Consider the following 21,647-nt stretch of genomic DNA (forward strand, 5'->3'; position numbering starts at 1 on the left):
TATAAATTCATCTGTTAAAAAATTGTTTGAACAGCAAATCTACAAGCTCGTAGATCTTTCCACTATTTTTTAAAATGATTTGGCCATAAGTACATTATTGATTTTGATAATTCGTACCGTCAGTCATTTCTTTGTATATTGAAGTTATTTGTCATATTGCACAGTGCAATTTTAGTTTATTTTAGTTTACAAAGCCTAAAAGGCATACAGAAATGTAATCTTTTATTTATGCTCAATGATCACAATTAAGTAGTTCATCTCAACTATTTGTACACTTAATTAATTGTCCACTAAAATGTCATGATCGTGACAACCCTAGGAGGAGGCAACTTCAGCCGTGCCGAGTCCATCACCTCCTCCCACGGCATGGGGAGGGACAGCGAGATGAACCCGAGCGGAAGGGGACACCCTTCATCATCCGCTTCTTCTCATCATCACCACCACCACCACCACCATCATCACCAGCAACAACAACAACAACTACAGCAACAGCAGCAACAACAGCAGCAGCAGCACTACCTTCCACAGCATTACCAGCACCACCAGAGCACGCCGCAGCTGTACCGCGACGACGTGGTCAGGGAGCAACAGCAACAGCAGCGTGGTGACCGGGGGGGCGGCGGGGGGCGCGAGTGGGCCGGAGAGCAGCGCCACCACTACTCCTCCTCCTCCTCACACCACCACGGCGGCGGCGGCGGCGGCCACCAGGGTCACTCCTCCTCCTCCCATCACAACCACTCCCACCACCACCACCAGCACCACCACCTGTCCTCGCACGCCTCCTCCCAGTCGCTGGCGCTGCTGCCGCCCCCGCCGCCGCCCCCCATCTCCCTCTCCTCCTCCTCGCCTCCCTCCTCCTCCGCCTCGTCCTCCTCCTCGTCCCAGGGCGGCGGCGGCGGCGGCGCGGGCGGTTACGGCGGGCTGGGGTTGCGGGGTGGCCCCCCCTCCGGCCTGATGGCCCTCAGGAACAGCCCGCAGCCGCTGAGGAGGACGGCGTCCGGGGGGCCCGGCGGAGGCGGCAGCGAGGGGGGCCTCAGCCGGAGCACGTCGGTCACCTCGCACATCTCCAATGGCTCGCACCTCTCTTACTCGTAAAAAGGGGTGATTTATACTTCGTTGTACGATAGTGGCAAGCACTGAAAATGGCCGATCTAGAAGCTCACAAATCCGCAGCACGTGGTGGGGCTTATAAACCTGCCATTTTTGGCCTTTGACACGTTTGTACAACGAGGTATAAATCAGGCTTTGGTTGCGCACTGGTGTCGCACACAAGAAATAGCCAAACTATTCTACAAGCTTCCTTTTAGAGAGCTTAAACCAGGGTCCCCACGGTCATGAAATTCCTGGAAATATTTTGAAAAAAAAAAAAAAAAAATCCAGTACTGGAAAAGGTTTGAAATTGATCAAACATCATCAAAGGTCCTGGAATTTATCAAGGGTCCTGGAAAAATATTTGGCTATGCATTGTTTTTGGCTATTGATTTTGCTAAAACAAAACATTTTCATAAACATGAATGATATTACACGAAATATGTAACATAAGTAGTTTTTCGCTGAACGGGCTGTGTGACGGCAGCCTAATGTATGTCTCAAACTTTATTTTTGCTACACTGCCTATCTTTGGGCATTCTACATAGGAGTAAGAGACACATTATTGCGCCGAATGATTGTTATATAGGCCTGGAAATTGGGCTAAATATTCTGGAAAGGTTTTGGAAAAGTTTTGGAAATTCATTGCTAAAAATGTGTGGGGACCCTGTTAAACAGATGGTTGCTCTATTAGGTTCTTGTATCTTATTTTCTCAATTTCCTTCAGCTGGCTCCATTGTGTTTTAGAATAAATGGTCCTCAAAGTCGAGGTCGTCCTGTAATGGATGGAGAGACCCGGGGGCCGAGCGAATATCAGTTATTGTAGCTGCGGGCTCGAAAAAGCCTCGGTCACGGTTACCTTACAACAAAAATGGAGAATGTCTATTTCTGGTGCACGACACCACTGCACAACCAAGTATAACAGGCCCTTGTGTGTCAAGTTCTGCTTCTGAAACGAGGGGTTTAGAAGGCATCATGTAGGAGGAGGGGAGAGAGAAGCATAACTAGACACGCGCCGAGAGGGTGAGAGGGGTCAGCTCATTGCAGCCCCTTAACATGGGACAATTTTACCTTTTTATTTGTTCTTTTAACAAGTTACATAGGATTTGAGCAAAGCAACCTTTATTCAGGACATTTTGATTTCTGGCAAACACTGATGTCCCCTGATTAAAAAAAAAACAAATCTTACGGTTTTCCTTTGTTGAACAGTGCAGGGATTTTCAAGACGGAGACAATGCGTTCAGTGGTCTGGTCAGGCTGCAGTGCTTGTTATAGTTATTACATTTTAATTAATATTCATATTCCCACCTTGCAATCTTGCCCCCCACATTACTGTGGGACGCAGTTTATTCAAGAGCTGGTTTAAGCTGAGATGTAGGCTATAGCACAGGGTTGAAGTCCAAAGGTGTCAGAAACACTGTGCCCAGAGAGGGGGGTTTGGCATCCTGATCTTACAAAACAAGTAGATTGGAATTCAGTAAATTATATGTTTAGCTTTTTGTTACAAAGAATCTTTTTTTTTTTTATAGTTTACCCTCTTGATCTTTTTGCACAGTGTTGTCTATGTTGTGGGATGATAGAATATGATTGGACAGCAGACTCCCAGCTTAAACCAGAGCAGAAACCATTAAGTATTATTGTTTTTTGTTCAGAGTGCCAGTGTGGCCGGATGTTTTTATTAAGATGTAGGTTTTAGATTTGGAGCGGAGCTCAGTGACACATTGACCTGAGCTAGAGAGAGTGTGGTGTTGAGGAGGACAGCCTGTGACAGCTTCCACTCAGCTATAGCGGTGCTTTAAAGAACCACTGTAACTATGTAAATAACGCTAAATTGTAACGCCTAACTTGCTTCAAACTGCTCAGTGACCAAGAGGCAACGACAGCACAGGAGTTGACAAAGGGCAGATTTCTTTCTTTTCTTTATTTTTCTCCGTTATTATTATTTGTAGCTATACAAATCCTAAATGACAAATTTAAAACACTGCCATCTATTTGTTGGGTTGACCCAAAACGACTCTACCACTGCCCTTATAAGTCCACTTTAAAGGGATGCTGCCAGAGTGTTGTTTTGCGTGAGCCAAGCACTACATGTACCGTGTGTCTGAAGAGTGGGCTGAGTGTACAGAGCTCTTTTCAGAGTACTTTTCACCAACAACTTAAGCCTGATCTATCCTTAGTTGTGCGTTTGTCTCACAACAGAAACATAAGATGTGCAGTCCTGTAGATCTGCTGTTTTCGGTGTGAGACACCGGCGCACGACTAAGTATAAATCAGTCATTATTCCCCATCCATGGCTGTGTGTAGATAAAAGTTGTACATGTGCATACAAATTAGTACAATTGAGTGCATGGACCCTCTGTACAGACCGCATTTGTATCGATAACATGCACACTACCTATTTATATAGATGCATATAAATGTAACATACCTGTGTAAAATGTAACAGGTAAAGCTGAAGATTGTTCACTGTCCAACACTTTTGACTTACATTGTACTTAATGAGTGTACATAATAGGCACTAACTTTGAAAAAACTGTGTTAGTAATAACAATGATTATTTTGTCACGTGAGTTATACAGATTTGTAATAGATGCAGACAAAAAAGTTAGAAGCTATTCATTATTATTACTACTACTGCAGTTGTAATATTTATGTTGTATGCTAATTTTAAGGGTTTTTTATTTTTATTTTATTTTTTTGTTGCCAATTTTGACCACTAGGTGGGAATTAAGAGCAATGTTACTGTGATAGAGTTTTAAAAATGTTACATTTTTTAAAGGAGGAAAAAGGACTACCTTTCCCAGCATTCCTGTCTAGGTCTCAGAGTCGGAGTCTATTGGGCAGGACATTGTTACTTTCTTTTTCTTTTTTTTTGGAGCCAGTATTAAAATGTGGACTGTACTCGTCCATGGTTTAGCTGAATAGATGCATTTTTCACAGTTGGATTCATTTAGCCTGTTGGGTGCCATGTTTTACACGTTGTCTTCATGTTGTTTTATTCATTTAGGCTGTTTGGTGCCATGTTTTACATTGTTGTTTCTCAGTGAGCACAGAAACGTCTCCCTGCCCCCCAAAAACACTGTACCTTCCACCCCCCCCCCTCCCTAGCCTCAGGGCTGTATGAATAAACACCTAACCATTTTAGGTCTGAACGGTGAGAAAAGCATGGTCATTTGTAAGATATTCCCCTTTTCCAAGCATTTTCAGTCAAGGAAGAATTTATTGATGTCATCCAAAGACACCATCGCTGTCGGAGAGAAAAAGATTGATCTAGTACTATCTCAGTTGTCATGTCTGCCTCATTTGCACTGCTGGTAAAGGAATGAATGGGTGAAAGAAGTTTCGTGTACAGTATGTGGACCTGGCTTTGATAATCGTTCAGTTTTTCTTTCTTTTCTTCAACTAATCCACATCTGTGCAAATGTTGGTAAGAGGTGAATGAGTATAGGGGACAGAACGGCTTCCTTTTAAAGGTATGTCGCTCATCAGCATGCAGATTTACAGCGTTGGCCGGGAAAAAAATGCCGTCTACTGACAGCATTTTTAGTTGCTTCACCCGTTTACCCACCATTTACACTACTATGGAGCATACTGTAGTCTTGAGCCTAATTTATACTTTGTTGCATGACAGGGTTGCTCACCGTAAGTAATTGATGTCATTAGTCTTACTCTTTACAGAATGTGAGATCCATGGAAGAGTCAAGATTAGTGACTTCTGTTGCGGTGACTTCAGTGTCTAGTATGTGAACTGGTTTGTGAACACGGGCAGAGAATAGGGCATTGGGCAAGGTATATTCACATCCATGGTTTTCCCTGTTAGACCTCACATGGTCCCAGCTGGAGTTGAGTTATTGTTGACTACCTAAAAGGAATTTGACAGTTAACATTTCATATGACCATTAATTTAATATTTTTTAATCTTTCCTATGCATTTGTTCTTTAGATCAAGAACCCAATGTTGTGTTTTTTTCTTTTGCATTTTTTTCTTGTCTTCATTACAGAAAGAAACCCATCTCTTTCAACTTTTCTGACAAACGGCAGAATTCAACAGTCTGTTTGTTGTGCTGAATGGAGATGCCACTGGATATCTGACATGCTCCAACTTGACTGCTAGAATATCTGTGAGGATAATGGTAATGCTATTGATACTGGTCAAAATGTGTCTAGGAGTGGATGTGTGTCTGGAAGTGGTGTGGATGAATTCACAACCGTTTTTACAGAGAGGCCAAGTTCAGTGTTCAGGTTCAATGCAAAATGTGAGAGGAGGAGCATTGCAAGATTAGATGTACAGAAACATTTAAAAAAATAATTTTGAAAAATAAATGAGGGAAAAACAAATCCTTGTGTTATTGCATTTGTTATTTCTGCACCTAACAATGGGCTGATGTTGATGTATATCATACTATATAGTTTATAGTTAGTAGTGCTAAATGGCATACATAATTGATTTTCAAAGACGTAAGAGGTCAAATGTTGACATTGTAAAACTTTTTTCTTTGGAGAAGTGCCAACTTATAATGTAATCACTCTTAAACTGTCCAAGCAATGTGGGGGGAAAAGTAACCTAGGAAACATAAAGTAATGCCTATTTGAAGTTGAAGGCAAGGCAACTTTATTTATACAACACCTTTCATACACCAAGGCAACTCAAAGTGCTTTACAGAATAAAAACATACAGAGTACAGCAGGGCACTTTAAAAAGAGAGAATAAAATAGATACCAACGTTAAAGGAGAATCCTATATTGGCTTAAGGAAGGACCAGCAGGCGGGCAGACCTCTGACATCACACTCATGTCACCATGACTCAGGTGTTCCCAATGCACCTACACCCAAACATGGAGTATGTTGTCTAACATCAATGTGTCATCGTGGCATCAGGCGCAACAAATCAGTCAGCTCCATATAGGGGCACAAAAGGGGGCATAGATATGGGCATATACTGAAGAGAGAAAAAAAAGAAGACTGACATAGAGATCTCCATATATGGGCATATCAGTCGGATCGGCAGTGCGACGTAGGTATGAGAGCCGCATAGCGGCCTGAACTCAAGATGTGAGGGCCGCGGCCTGAATCTCTAGTACCTTTGATACAAGAAATAATAAAAAGTGTCAGCACAGATCATTTAAAGCCCAGGCAAGACCTAGCTGTTCTTAGCCATCATTGGGTAGAGTAAGCAATGTTAAATAAACATGTTTTAACTTAAAAAAGGCCAGGGTGTCACACAATGTCAAGAAACGTCCTGACCCTCACACCGGAGCACCATGCACACACTGGTATGGTCTCGCTTATGGTGTACTTGTGTACACATCCAATCACCCTCTCCACGTGACCCTGAGGTGAGCTATCTTTCGTGTCTCTACATCTGTTGCATCCAGCTGGCAGCATCCGTGTGAATGCATGCAGGGATTTTCATTTAAATGCTCACAATAGTCCGACGCGGTGCCTGATGTCAAATCCATAGTCTGTCAGCGCCATGTCTCCTGTCAGTACAGTAGTTGATCAAGAAGGCCAGTGCTCTATTTGCTTGTCAGTGGTATGACCTCCCCACCCTTTAGAAATGATAGAGAAAGCTCAGTATGGTGTAATCCCAATGAAAGTCTTCTGGGTGTGCATGTGTTTGTAGTGAAAATGTCTCTTATCTAGCTTTCAGATTTGATGGTCTCTCCACACACTTATGAGCCATGTCCTTGTGAATGCAATGTCTCTCTGACCACGACACCAAAGAGGTGAGCAGTGTAAACATTGTACCTATGGTGGTGTTCATGGGGTGCTCCTTCCATTCCGACATCTCACCACTCCGACTAGTGGCTTCCGTGTGCGGTTAAGGTTAGGGTTAGGTTCGTCAACGTCGGAAAGGCGACATGTCGGAAAGGAGAAATGCACCCGGTGTTCATAGAAGAGGTGTGCAATGTGCTTGAATTGGCAGATTCAGTCTCGGGTGCATCAGAGGTAAGGACATTTGAAAAGTATAAAGACGGCGTGAATGTTTACATTAACCAACCAGAGAAAATGGTGACTGGCTGCAACCACGATGCTGACACTGATATCACGTCCCCATGGAAACCTGCCTGTGTGATCATGTCAGAGTGACGACGTCTGATAAAGTTCGACTCTATATACAAATAAAGCTGACTTGATTTTCACTTGAATTCTCAATGTGTAGAAATGACTTCTGCTGCTAGTTTATTGTCTGAGGAGCATTTATGCTGTTCTATCTGTCTAGATGTGTTCACTGATCCCGTCACCACTCAATGTGGACACAACTATTGCAAAGCCTGTATCACACATTACTGGGATACTAATGATGAGTCTCAGTGTCCACTGTGTAAGAAACGCTTCTATAGCAGACCAGAGGTCTTTGTCAATACTTTGATATCTAAGCTGGTTGATCAGTTCAGGGGGTCACAGCAGCAACCTGTTGAACCAGATGAAGTCTCCTGTGGCTTCTGTACTCTGATCAAGCTCAAAGCCCTGAAATCCTGCCTGGTGTGTCAGATCTCCTTCTGTGAGACTCACCTGGAGCGTCATCAGAGATTCACGGCTTTAAAACCACACCAACTAATTGACCCTGTAAAGAACCTGGAACACATGTGTCAGAAACATGCGAGACCTCTGGAGCTGTTCTGTAAGACTGACCATATGTGTGTGTGTCAGATCTGCACTGAGTCAGAACACAAGTTACATCTCACTGTGTCTCTGGAAGAAGAGTGTGAAGGAAAGAAGGCTAAGCTGAGAAAGACAGAGGCTGAAGTTCAGCAGATGATCCAGGAGAGACAGGTGAAGCTTCAGGAGATGAAACACTCAGCAGAGCTCAGCAAGAAAGACACAGACAGAGAGAAAGCAAACAGTCTGCAGGTCTTCACTGCTCTGACTGCGAGGACAACGGTGGCTCAGCTGGAGAAGACACTCAGTCAAGAGATGAAGAAGCTGCATGATGCTGAGCTAAGGAGGATCCAGCAATATGCAATGGTTGTAACTCTTGACCCTGATACAGCACATCCATGTCTCATCCTTTCTGAGGATGGAAAACAAGTGAATGATGGATATCTTGTAAATAAAAATCTCCCAGACAACAAAGAGAGATTCTCCTCTTGTTCCATTGTCTTAGGAAAGCAAAGCATCTCATCAGGACGGTTTTACTATGAGGTTCAGGTCAAAAAGAGTACTGACTGGGATTTAGGAGTGGCCAGAGAGTCCATCAACCGAAAGGGAGAAATCACTTTGAGTCCCAACAATGGTTACTGGACTATATGGTTGAGGAATGGAAAGTACGAGGCTCTTGCTGACCCTGATGTCCTCCTCCCTGTAAGAGAGAAGCTCCAGAAAGTGGGAGTGTTTGTGGATTATGAGGAGGGTCTGGTCTCCTTTTATGACGCAGAGGCCAGAATTCATATCTACTCTTTCACTGGCTGCACCTTCACTGAAAAACTCTATCCGTACTTCAGTCCTGGAGCGATTCATTCCGGTAGAAACTCTGCTCCTCTGATCATCTCTCCTGTCATTCTTGCCTTTCAGGAGGTAAAACACTCAGTAGAGCTCATTGAGAAAGACACAGACAAAGACATAGCAGACACATGTGTGCAGGTCCTCACTACAGTGATGAGCTGCATTGAAAAGCATACAACGACGGAGAAACAGGCTGAAGACTTAATTAAAGAGCTGGAAAGGGAAATCAGTGAGTTAAAGAAGAGAATCTCCGAGCTGAAGCAGCTCTCACACACTGAAGACCAACTTCATCTCCTCCAGAACTTCACATCCATCAACACCCCTCCACCCACCAAGGACTGGACAAAGGTCAATGTCCATCAGTCTTCATATGTAGGGACTGTGAGGGCAACTGTGGCTCAGCTGGAGAAGACACTCAGTCAGGAGATGGAGAAGCATGATGCTGAGCTGATGAGGATCCAACAACATGCAGCTGCCATGAAACAAATGTTCCCACTGTTTAGAAGGAAACTATGAGGAAAAAGGAAACCTTCAAGCGCATTGCTTTATATGAATGTTAAATGTAAACCACAACAAGCTATGAGGATTTGAACAAAACAACCTTTACTCAGGGCATTTTGATTGATGAACCTGTACCCCCAATAAAAGAAAAATAAATCTTACAATATTCTTTGTTGAATGTATTATTTTTCTCAGACATGTGGAGAGGGTGTGCAGTGCCTCCTCCTTGCCTGTGTGTATATAATGTATTCCTTCAGTTTCAGTACTTCAACATTTTCTACATAAACCATCTTGATGTCTGAACACTGCATATCAATACTGCATTGATAATTAACATACTGTAAGACAGTGGTTCTCAACCTTTTCAGGCCGTGACCCCCCCAAAAAATAATCCTATTTGAACTGGGGACCCCCCAAAATAATCATGTTTGAACTGGGGACCCCCAAAATAATCATATTTGAGTTGAGGCATTACATTTAGTTTGACTCAGTTCTACATAATATTGTGAAAATAGACGATCTACAAGCTCACAACGCCTCACATTGCTTGGGTTGTGAGCTTGTAGATCAGCTATATTCACGTTTTTTGGCCTCTTTTTTCTCTTATTATTTGACAAATTGGCCAATGTTTGACCAGTTTTCGTATAGTTTGTGGATGACTTTTTTCTTTTTTTTTAGGTAGGCTATTAAAAAGGTCTTAAAAGTCCTTAAATTGTCACTTCACTGTCACCTGGGGACCCCCCCCCCCCCCCCCCCCCCCAATAATAATAATCATGTGGGGTCCCGACCCACAGGTTGAGAACCACTGCTGTAAGAGATCCATGTGGAGAGAGGGAGGAGAGAGAGAGAGAGAGAGAGAGAGAGAGCGAGTGAGCGAGTGAGAGGGCGTGGTTTGTTCACGCCGGCCAGGTTCACGCACGCCTCAGTAATGTCATGTGGTCTTTTCTGATTGGGTGTATTACAGGAAGCGGTGACGTCGTTTGGGGGCAGCGTTGCCATGTCCGCTTATATAAGCGGCTTTGGCCTTGTTTTTTTGTAAAGTTGCTTGTAAATATTGGTTAGTTGCGGGTTGGCAGTTTTTTGGGCTTGTTCCTAAAGTGTAGTTGCTTATTTTGGCTTGTTTCCTAATGTGGTTTAAACCAGTGTTTCTCAAACATTTTCAAGTCAAGGACCCAACAAATTAATATGCATTTGTCTCAGATGGACCTACATCTGAAAACATTTTATGCCAGGGACCACAATACAGACCGGTTAAAATGTTTCAAAAATATTCCTAATTTAAAAAAGAAATCGTCCAAGATTTATGGGGAAAATAGCAGATCTACAAGCTGCAACACGTCGCGTGGTTGTGAGCTTGTAGATCGGCTATTTTCAAATAGCCAAAGTACATAATATATAATAGGTCTGAAGTGGTTTTGTACTAATGATAATCAAAATAAGTATCAATGTTTAAAAGGCGAAGGGCTCGCTTCTTTTGGGCTCGTTTTCATAGGACCCGCTTGCTTGTTTCTCTCTCTAAACCTGGCAACACTGTTTGTGGGTGAGGAGACAGGCAGACAGATGGCTATGAATGTAGAGTAGAGTTAGTAGGCTACGTTGTATTGATTGATTGATTAATTGATTGATTGATTGAATGAATGAATACTTTATTAACAGTTCATAAAAAACGTTTGTACTGAATGACATGATCATTTGAAGTTTATCGGGTATAAAACAACGTTTTGAATGGAATATCAGGGTACACTACTACTATGTATGTACTTTATGTTAGTCCTGAGAACTGCACTGAGCACTGAGGAGAGCACTGCTGCTGATGGAGGCGGCTGGTGGTGAGTCCAGTGCTGTAAAGTAACTAAATACTGTACATGTACTCAAGTAGCCTACTGTACTTTAGTACAACTTTGAGGTGTTTTTACTTTACTGGTGTGTTTCTAATTTTCAGTACTTTTACTTCTACTCCACTCACTGTATCTCAGAGGCAAATGTACTTTTTACTCCACTAAAATAATTTGACAACTTTAGTTTCTTTGTAGATTTTGATTATTATTACAATACATACTTTAACCACCTCAGCCCTATATACATTTTGGCCATTTGAAAATTGCCGATCTACAAGCTCACAATGCCACACTGTGAGCTTGTAGATCTGCTATCTTCAAGAGATTTTGATACAAATACTGAAAACATTTTATTTGAAAACTTGTGAATATGGCACATTCTGCTAAATGTACTTTTGGTACATTTTGATACCAATACTTTTACTTAAGTCAATTTTGAATTTCGGACTTTTACATGGTTGTAACTGTAACTGTAACAGAGTATTTCTAGATTTTTTACATTGCAGTATTGATACTTTTACTTTGCAGTATTGATACTTTTACTTAAGTAGGAAATGTGAGTACTTTTTACACCACTGTTGAGTGGCAATTAAACGGTGTCTCTCTTGCCAAGAAGAACAGAAGTTAGATTAACAGTCAACAGAAGACTTGTAGATCTGTTCTATTTTGGCAAGCTAAGGTGGACATTCAACCACTAGATGTCGCACTAAGTGCACAATTTGAGCTCATTCTGAAAGCAATGAGGCTTGTTTTTAACAGTGGCAGTACCTGGATTATAATTATTATTATTTCAACTCAATTAAAAGTATCAAAACCACAGTTTAGTAATGTTACTGTAAATGCCAGTGATGTAAAGTTAAGTGCATTTACTCAATTACTGTACTTAGGTACAATTTTGAGGTATTGAGAGTATTTCCACTACATCTCAGAGGCAAATATTGTACTTTTATTTTCACTACAATTCTTTGAAAACTTTAGTTACTAGTTACTTTCAGACTTTGATTATTATCGCAAAACAAACCACTTCAGCCCTATATACATTTAGGCCATTTGAAAATAGCGGATCTACAAGCTCACAATGCATCGCGATGCAACACATTGTGAGCTTGTAGATCGGCTCCTTTCAAAAGATTTTTCATACATTTTGTTCTTGTGAAATGAGACATTATGCACAATGACTACTTTTATTCAAGTACATTTTTAATTCTGGACTTTCACTTGTAACAGAGTATTTCTATATTGCAGTATTGATACTTTTATTTAAGTAAAACATATGAGTACTTTTTCCACCACTGGTAAATGCTACAGATTAATGAACGCATGGCCAAAATGAAGGACATTCCACTGTACAAATCACCCCCATTTGCTTTGTTGGGAAAACTATGTCAGGACAGCTAATGCTTTGTTCTAATGTGAATATCTAACCCTTTGTGCAGGTCATCACATTCAGATCATAGGTTGCACGATGAAGGTCCTTGCAACATAGATATCTTGGACCGCACGTCTCTGTCACATCGCCAGTTCATTGAACAGTACGTATACAAATGTATGTGCTCAGTCAGATTTATTTATAACGGCATGTATGTACAGATTTTTAAGATTTTCAATTTTTAAGACACATTTGAGGATAATTTGAGGTGTCACTAAATTTCCCAGCACCTCACACCACAGTGTCTGTTTAGAAGCATCCAGTTGTCTTTTACCCATTAAGACCTGATGCCGATGCTACAAATGCCTTCTAAATCAGCAGTTCTCACACTTTAAAGATTTTTCAAAAATGTTAAAAAATAGCTTGTACATCTGCTATTTTTGAACAGCCAACACAAAAATCTAAAATGACATAGACGCTCTCCCGTTTTTAACAGGTTAATACAGTATTAATGTGCTAGGACTGTTTTGTGAGAGAACATGTCACAAGTAGTCAAATAGTCGCCTATACCAATTGAATAAAACAATTTCATCGCTTATATCAAAAGCTTTTTTTATGAGTTTTGCTTCAACATTATTTTTATATTAATAACCCCCCCCTAGCTCAAAACCGGGAGCTACCAAGCTCCTGCTGATTAGCCAACGCATTCATCGGTTTTGTTTTCTTTCTTGGCCCTAGATACGCATACAGAAGACCAGTCATTCTCAGAGGCCTCACCGATAACACGGTATGTTGTATTCAAAGGAAAGCACTTCAGCATCTCACAGCACACGGTTTGGTTATCATATATCATATATTTGCATATGCCTGCATAGGGAGTCATTTACACTTACTGACAGATTCTAGGTCAACCTGGTATCCTAGTTTAACAAAAAGGAAACGCATACGTACAGCTCAGGTCCTTAGATACAATATTACCATATTCACATGTGAAAATATTCCACATTTTATACTTTTTTTTTCAAAAGAGTTTTTGAAAATAGCAATATACAAGCTCACAACACGTCGCATCGCGACGCGTTGTGAGCTTGTAGATCGGCTATTTTCAAATAGGTGATGTAATAGGTTTAAACTAAGGGATCATGTATGTAGCCTAGTCGCTTATTTGGGGCTTGTTTTCCTAACTATTAGTCTAATAGTTCATGAGCAGTACAACTCTGCACCTTATGTCCTCTCTCACAGCACAGGAGCTTACAGTTTTGGCATAGCAGGTCTGTGTTGTTCCATGAGAGGGTGTGTGCTTTAATGTTGTTATTGTTACGATAGCGATGCGTTTGAGAACAAGATGCATGGGTCGAGTTCCTTTTCAAGCCTGATTTAAGGCCGCGTCCGAGCGTTTTATGAGCGTAGGAGCACTTTTGGATATCAAGTCCAGAACACTCTGCACTCTACTTATGTAACTATTTACCTTGTTGATTGGTTATCTATATTTCATGCTTACTCTGCATATTCAGATCTTGCACATGTATGTCGTGTCTGCTAAATGCCATAATTGTAACTGTAAATTCAATTGCGCACAGGGTCACCCAATTCCGTCCCTATTCTGGAGAGAACATCCAGCGAATATAGCCAACCTACAAGCTCATGTGTCATAGCACTGGGCACTGGGCGACCCCGGTCAAATAAGTATATTGTGTTTAAAAGCTTCATTAGGTTCAACAATGTTTTTATGGCGTCACTCTGTAGAATGCTGGCCATCTATAAGAGGGTCTATCCGTCTGTGTACTCGAGTATCCAGAGCTAATATCGCAACCCGCTGGACTGATCTGCACCAAATTCTTTGTGCACACCCCCACGTTTTATATCCACGAAAGTTGTGTATGGTGGTTAGGTTACAGCCCTGCTCAAATACATTTGTCATGTCATTTCATTGAACTCAGTGAACTGTAGTGAACTGTGCATTCTGTACACAGATGATACTCAAGGCTATGGTGTGTACTGCATGTGATGCTTTAATCTTATTGAGGTATTCCTTTAATAAATCCTGCATCGTGGCTATGAGTGTGCGGCCTTTTCTTTACTTTTGGATGCTTTAATCTTACACTGGTTTCTGTTTTCAGAAGTTCAGGTCATTATGCTCCAGGTCACATCTGCTAGAAGAATACGGCGAGCGGAGAGTCAGGCTGAGTACAGCCAACACTTACTCTTACAAGAAAGGTATTTTCCCTTTTTCTATTTATCACACCTGCACTTTGAAATGTGTGTGTGTATATATATATATATATATATATATATATATGTCCCACCAAAATGTCTCTATTTGTACCTGTATGAGTGACTTTTAGTGATTAACCCCTCTTGTTTTGATTGATTGATTGATTGAATACTTTATTAACAGTTTGCAAAAAAAAAGTACAGTTATACAATAATGCTTCTTCTTCTTCTGTCGTATGTCCTTAGACCTTCAGCTCCGTTGCAGCAAGCCAGTCCAGCGTGTCATTTTCTAGGTCAATTAAGCCACGATCACAATAATGCCAAAAGGATGACACAAAAAGCCATAAGGGCTTGTTTCCATTGTGGTCCTGTATATTCAATTCATCAAGACATATAAAGACATACAATACTATACAAGAAATCATAGGAGCAGCACAAGTATATTCACAGAAAAACAGTGGAGGGTCATTTCTTTTGGCAAGCTAGAAGACTAGGTCCAGTTGCAAATTGCAGACAGGTGTTCTTTTATGGCGGTTTTGAAGGAGGGTAGGGAGTTGCACTTTTTGATGGCTGGGGGTAGGGTATTCAACATTGTGGTGGCATAATAGTAGAATGAATTCATCCCCATGTTTGTGCCAAATCTGGGGGGAATGAGATCAGTCGAGCTCCCTCTGGTGTTGTGCCCGTGGGCATTTCTCACTCTTTTGAAGTAGTTAGACAGGTACATGGCCACTGGTCCATTGAGTATCTTGAAAACCAGGCCCATTGCAAGTTGCTTTACTCTGTTCTCTACCCTGAGCCACCCCACCCTAGGATAATGAGCAGGGGTTAGGTGGGTCCTAGGTGTGAGGTCTAGTGGTAGTCTGACTAGTTTGTTTAGAGAGGTCTGTAGTTTGTGGCGCTAGAGCAGTGGTTCTCAACCTTTTCAGGCCGTGGCGTGACCCCAAAATAATCATATTTGAACTGGGGACTCCCCACCCTGACAAGAACTTTTTTCAAGGAATTGTAGGAGTTGAAGCATTACATTTAGTCCCAACCCACAGGTTGAGAACCACTGTTTAGAGTACCATGAGGTGCGGTGCAGGCATAGTCAAAATGACTTTGGATGAGTGCTCCATCTAGTGTCCTCAGTGCATTCCTACTGACCGACGAGGAGATCCTGCCCCCCCCCAAAAAACGTATTCTTTCGTTGACTTTGAGGAAAGGTTGTTATCAAAAATACAACCCATATCATTTTCTTGATTCTTTGTTTCTGATCTATTTTTGCAGTTGATGTGCCTTTCCAAGAATTTGTGGATTTGTTGCTGAGACCTCAGTCTTTGAACACTCTGGGCAGTGGTGAGTAGGGTTGCCAGATCTGCTTATTATAATTTCCCCGCAAGATTTTATTTGAAAATAGACGATCTACAAGCTCACTGTGAGCTTTTAATCCATGAGCCTGATTTAGGCTCATGGATTAAAGTTCTCAGCCGCCACGACTGATTTCAGTCATTTGGCTATGGAAGCATGTCTTGCACCGAAAATAGGCAAATCTACAAGTAGATAGCCTATTTTCGGTCATTTTAAGATTAAAGAGTATTTGAAGTGGTCAAATTAGAAATAGAATACATGTTCATGTCTTCCAGAAAGCCCTAATTGATCTCTGCTATTTCATAAAAGCAAAGGTTAAAGCCGCAATCTGCAATTTCTTCAACTGATTGGCTGCATGCCTACAAAAATACCATAATTTTACATATTGTGTTAATTGTTTATGAAACACAGCGCTAGTGTGTGGTGGGCTCCTTTCACGCCGTTTCACAAATCGCAGATTAGGTTTTATTTTTGCTTTAATTAACGTAGACTCCATCGCACGACGGTATCGCTTGAGCTTATAGATGAGGGGGCCCTATTTTCGGCCAAAGTTCCTATACCCACTATTTGGGGTTTAGCATGGGGCAAGGGGCGTTCCCGTGCAACGGTTGCTATCTTCGGACGCCAGCCTTATCCCTAAAACACCTGCGCTACCCGTTGCATTATGCATAGGTATGGTTTGGGCGTTACAATAATGAAACCAATCACCATATTTTATAGACATAAGTATCACCTACATGTTACTGATTATAGAGAATGTTATATTATTGTAATCCGTTCATTATTCCCTGCGGAATGGATGAATAAAACTGAAGTGTGTAATTTGGAGTGTATGGCAGCTCGCGCAGCACAAATTGTCTTCTTTGAATAGACTATCATCTCATCTTATGTAAACACAATTGACACAAGGAATTGACTCTCTCACTTGTGTTGATTATAGGAAAAATAAGAATCACAGAGATTCGTTGAGAATTAGAAGAGAGGGAGACCTCCAATGTTGTGCCTTTGGGCGCCCAGCCCGACTCCCAACATGTCCATTGCAGCCGCAGGCGCGCTCTACCAAACTGATTTGTCTTAGCGGGTGGTTTTAGAATCCGGTATGCGCTTTCCCAAATGTGTGGGGGCAACACCTCCAGGCGCAAATAACGGAGTCGGCATAATGAATAGCGGGTAGTGTGGCCCGTAAGATACCATTTAGGACAGTGCAGCTCCTTTTGTAGTAGCAGGTAGTGCGAACGGGTAAGGCAATGGCAAAGATAGGGCCCTGGGTATTTTTGCCAAATGTTCTCCCCAGAAAAGGGACCCAAGTGTTTGTGTGGTTAAAGCCTTCTAATGCAGTGGTTCTCAAAGTGGTGCCCCAGCGGTTCTTGGAGGGGTTCCCCAGCTAAAAAAAATAATAATTTAGAATTTATTAACACAAATCTTCTCTTCTGGGGGTCCCTGGGAAAATCCATTTTAAGATGGCGGTCCACGCCCAAATACATATGCTATCAGTTTGGGGGTCATTGACATGAAACCACTGTTCTAATGGATACATAATCACGTTGTTTTACTTTAGTAAAATAATCACCCCTGTATCTTTCTTCAACAGACACGCTGTATTTCTTTGGGGACAACAACTTCACTGAGTGGAAAGCCTTGTTTGAGCAGTACAAGTCTCCTCCTTATGTCCTCCCCCACACCACAGGAGCTTACAGTTTTGGCATAGCAGGTCTGTTGTTACATGAGAGGGTGTGTTCTTTAATGTTGGTATAGGCTACATGCACAGCAGCCATATTGGAAAGAAATTGGGCATCTTCCTTACTTCCCTCACAGGTCTTACCAATTATACTAATGAAGGCTCTGTTCTGTTCCATTTGTACACTTAGACTTATGGGGGTCCTTGAATTTAAAAGGGTTGAGAACCACTGTGCTACACTAAATGGAACAGAGCCTTAATTAGTCAAATTGGTAAGACCTGTGAAGGAAGTAAGGAAACCATAATATAAAAATACTCAGTTACAAGTAAAAGGCCTGTATTCAAAATGTTATTTGCATGGAGCGCCCTGAGCACGATAGTACTTTGTCCAACACTGCTGTGTTGGACTGTGTCAACTAGTGACAAGTCAGTTGCATGAGCTGTGCTGTTTGTGTCCAGGTCCAGGGACAGGTGTTCCCTTTCACTGGCATGGCCCCGGCTACTCTGAAGTTATCTATGGCAGAAAGGTAAACGCAAAACGCATAGCTCACCTTCTCTTTACAACATGATGAGCCAGCATTCTCTCCCTGCTGGTGTGTGTGTGTGTGTGTAGGGCTGGGCAATATGACTTCAAATCAATATCACGATTATTTCAAACTTTTGCCTCAATTGCGATTAATGAACGATTATTAAAAATATATGTATATATATACAACTTTTTCATGGCAGCCATATTGACCGAAATAGTTGTAATATTACAGGTTATTTTTTCCCCTGAAATATAACGGGACATAAATATACATATTTGTTGACGATGTTGTATGTTGGCGTTATTATTTATGCTATGCTGATGAATTGAATACATAGGACCTCAATGGAAACAAGTCCTCAGGACTTTTTTGGGGTTATCCTTTTAGACCAAGTGTTTGACTGGCAAACTCGTGCTGTTTGCATTTCTGTCTAATAAAGTATTCAATCAATCAATCAAACAGTGACCACTGACCACCATAGGGATATGACTGTGTGTCTTTGTACAGCGGTGGTTCCTGTACCCCCCAGAGAAGGAGCCCCACTTCCACCCCAACTACACCACTCTGTCCTGGGTGGCTGACACCTACCCTCACCTGCCCCGGGAGGAGGCACCACTGGAATGCACCATCCGACCCGGAGAGGTAGAACGTCTATGAAATGTACTTTTAGCCAATTCAATCAGGGAATGCATCTCTGTCAATATAGATTTCTTTGGATATTCAAAAATAGCAGATCTACAAGCTCATAGCGCGGCACCGAGTGCCGCGCTATGAGCTTGTAGATCTGCTATTTTTGAAAGATTGTGTGCAAATCTTTGAATATATTATTCTACAAATCTTCTAAATCAAATACAAGTCTTCTAAATCCTAACCGTTTTTTGAAAAAATGTATGTTGCTTTATCAGTGGTTCTCAAACGTCTTCATGTCAATGACCCCCAAAATGATATGTATTTGGCCGCGGACCCCGATCTCAAAATATTTGGTTCCAGGGACCCCCCAGAAGCAAAGATTTGAGTTAAAATGTTCGCTTTAAAAAATATATATATTCAAAGATTTGCACAAATGTTCAAACTTTTTCAAAAATAGCAGATCTACAAGGTCATAGCGCGGCACTCTGTGCCGTGCTATGACCTTGTAGATCTTCATTATAGCATTTACTCTAGCTTTTGTGTGCAGTTTTTAAGTTGCTTCATTCAATATTTAGATATTTGATATTCGTCTGTTGAGACATTACTTTATTTAACATATTTGATATGCATTTGATCAGACATTTCTGTATTTTACTGAAATCAGTGAATGTTTGTTTTCATGTTCTGAAAAATCCAATAAAAAATAAATGGAAAAAAAAAAAAGAAGGACAATATCAGTCACCAGATCCAGGGATGGGTGTTTATAATGAGTCTAACATGGTTAAAAATGTAGTTTGAAGTTGAATTGGCTTATATAGGATGGGTGTGTGTCTGATATATAATATATAAATATTGAATCAAGCTACTTAAAAACTGTCTGGGGTGCACACGAAGGACTAAATAGACGTTACAATGACACCAGAAGTATTTTAAAGTGAAATATCCCTTTAAGCCTGATTTATACTCTGTATTACAATGGTGTCTTGCAGCGAAAATAGTCGATCTACAAGCTCACAACGCGACAGAGTAGATTTTTTTAACCATTTTTATCATGAGCATTAGGGAGGACAAATTATATGAACATAGGTTGAAATAGGTGAAGTCGTCCTTTAAGCCATATCTAAAAATCCAAGTATTTTATTCATATTTCCTGTACCTTTCCTGTATCTTTTTGCAGATTCATCTGATTGTAGATTGTTATAGACATTCGTTTTCTTTCTGCCACCATACATTCATTAATCACTTTTAAACTGGTCTTCCTATTTTGGGCAGCTCACAAGATGCGTTTGTGAGCTTGTAGGTCGGCTATTTTTTCTTATTTTTTATTGTTTCGGGTCACGTTTTTGCCATGCTTTTCTAAGGTGTCTTTGTGTGTGTGTCTGTGGACAGGTGCTGTATTTCCCAGACCACTGGTGGCACGCCACTCTCAACCTGGACACCAGTGTCTTCATATCCACCTTCCTGGGTTGAGCTGGTTTGCTCAGCTGACTGGCTAGAGGCAGACTCCTTCCCACGTGTTTGAATGTGGGAAAACCCATTAAGAACGGGAAACTTTGGCTATTCAAAAATAGCAGATCTCCATGCTCATAGCGCGGCACCGAGTGCCGCGCTATGAGCATGGAGATCTGCTATTTTTTTAGAAAAATCATGAACATTTGTGCAAATCTTTGAATATATACTTTTTTCGAGGGAACATTTGTAACTCAAATCTTTGCTTCTGGGGGATTCTACAAATGTCTTCTAAATCCTAACAGTTTTTTGAAAAAAACGTATGCTGCTATAATGAGTGGTTCTCAAACCTTTTCATGTCAAGGACCCCCAAAATGATATGTATTTGGCCCACGGATCCCCATCTCAAAATATTTTGTTCCAGTTCAAATGTTCGCTTAAAAATATATATATCCAAATGTTCACGATTTTTCTAAAATAGCAGATCTACAAGTATATACAGTATATATATATATATATATATATATATATAGCAGTATATCTGCTTATTTTTAAATAGCCAAAGGATAATCCAAATATGGATAAAGGGGTTAAAATGATTGTGGCGCTTTATTAACACATTTTGCTGGGGACCCCCTGGTACCCCCCAAGGACCCCTGGGGGTCCCCGGACCCCACTTTGAGAACCAATGCGTAAGAGAACAAAGCAAAATCCAAATAAGTGTTCATTTTAACTCTTACTTTAATGATGGACAAAATGATGCCACGTAACATTCCAATAGAATGGTGGAACAAAAAGATTTGACATTTGCACTTAATGAACTGGAATGGCTTGAATGTGACCAAATGAGCAACGGTAGATATTTCGATGCTAATTCTTGATTTAAAAGAACATTCCTAAGCATCTGAAACTTTTTTAGGAATTGTGACTTTTCAGCACCAATCTGGGATTTCATGGCTAGGATATCACTGATATGAAGAACTTGATTTATAATGCATGAGGGAAGTATTAACTACAATTAATACAACATATAAGTGATGAGTGGGAACTGCAAAGTTTGCAACTAAGAGGTCAGCAATGTATCTGTTCCCAGTTGGCATGAACGCACCATCAGCCATGTGTTGTTTTCTATGAAAGGGTGCCTTTTGCACATCTGAATTAAGAACGAATCCTTTTTCTTTCTTTTTTTTATCAATTGATTTTACTGTTCAATGTTCACATTCTGCATTTAATTTAATAAAATGATATAAATGAAGAATTTATATCCTGACTCATAGTTTAGAACCTCTGTCCTCTGATCTACATTATAATATTCTAGTCAGAAACCCTGAAAGCAGCGAAGAACGAAGTTGTAGCTCAGCACTACTGCTGCTCTCCACCATTTGGTAATGTCGCCCTCATGTGGTCAAAAGGTGTAACGTCTACATTGGTGGAAATGAACACATTTAATATGAATAACTATGGCTGCTGTCTCTCACACACACACACACACACACACACACACACACACACACACACACACACACACACACACACACACACACACACACAA

General features: G+C 41.1%; 3 protein-coding genes across 5 annotated transcripts in view; 2 read left to right on the forward strand and 1 right to left on the reverse strand.

Annotated features, from left to right (window-relative positions):
- taok2a (TAO kinase 2a) overlaps positions 1-4,252 on the forward strand; it is a 28,600-nt gene extending 24,348 nt beyond the window's left edge. For all 3 annotated transcript variants that reach the window (XM_084072501.1, XM_084072500.1, XM_084072502.1), the window contains exon 21: positions 320-4,252. In XM_084072501.1, coding sequence (XP_083928627.1) covers positions 320-1,095 — 776 coding nt within the window. In that variant the 3' untranslated portion in view covers positions 1,096-4,252. The remainder of the gene's footprint in view (positions 1-319) is intronic.
- Positions 1-21,647, reverse strand: part of LOC311055707 (uncharacterized protein) — a 269,023-nt gene that overhangs the window by 48,234 nt on the left and 199,142 nt on the right. The gene's annotated exons all lie outside the window — the stretch shown is intronic.
- On the forward strand, positions 10,610-21,315 carry jmjd8 (jumonji domain containing 8). The gene is made up of 9 exons (XM_084072507.1): positions 10,610-10,866; positions 12,312-12,407; positions 12,983-13,031; positions 14,365-14,461; positions 15,728-15,796; positions 17,400-17,519; positions 17,946-18,013; positions 18,524-18,658; positions 20,036-21,315. The coding sequence occupies exons 1-9, from the start codon at positions 10,763-10,765 to the stop codon at positions 20,114-20,116; spliced, it is 819 nt and encodes a 272-aa protein (XP_083928633.1). The 5' UTR covers positions 10,610-10,762; the 3' UTR covers positions 20,117-21,315.

This window comes from Gymnoscopelus microlampas (assembly GCF_963454915.1).
Source record: "Gymnoscopelus microlampas genome assembly, chromosome: 11".
Lineage (NCBI taxonomy): Eukaryota > Metazoa > Chordata > Actinopteri > Myctophiformes > Myctophidae > Gymnoscopelus > Gymnoscopelus microlampas.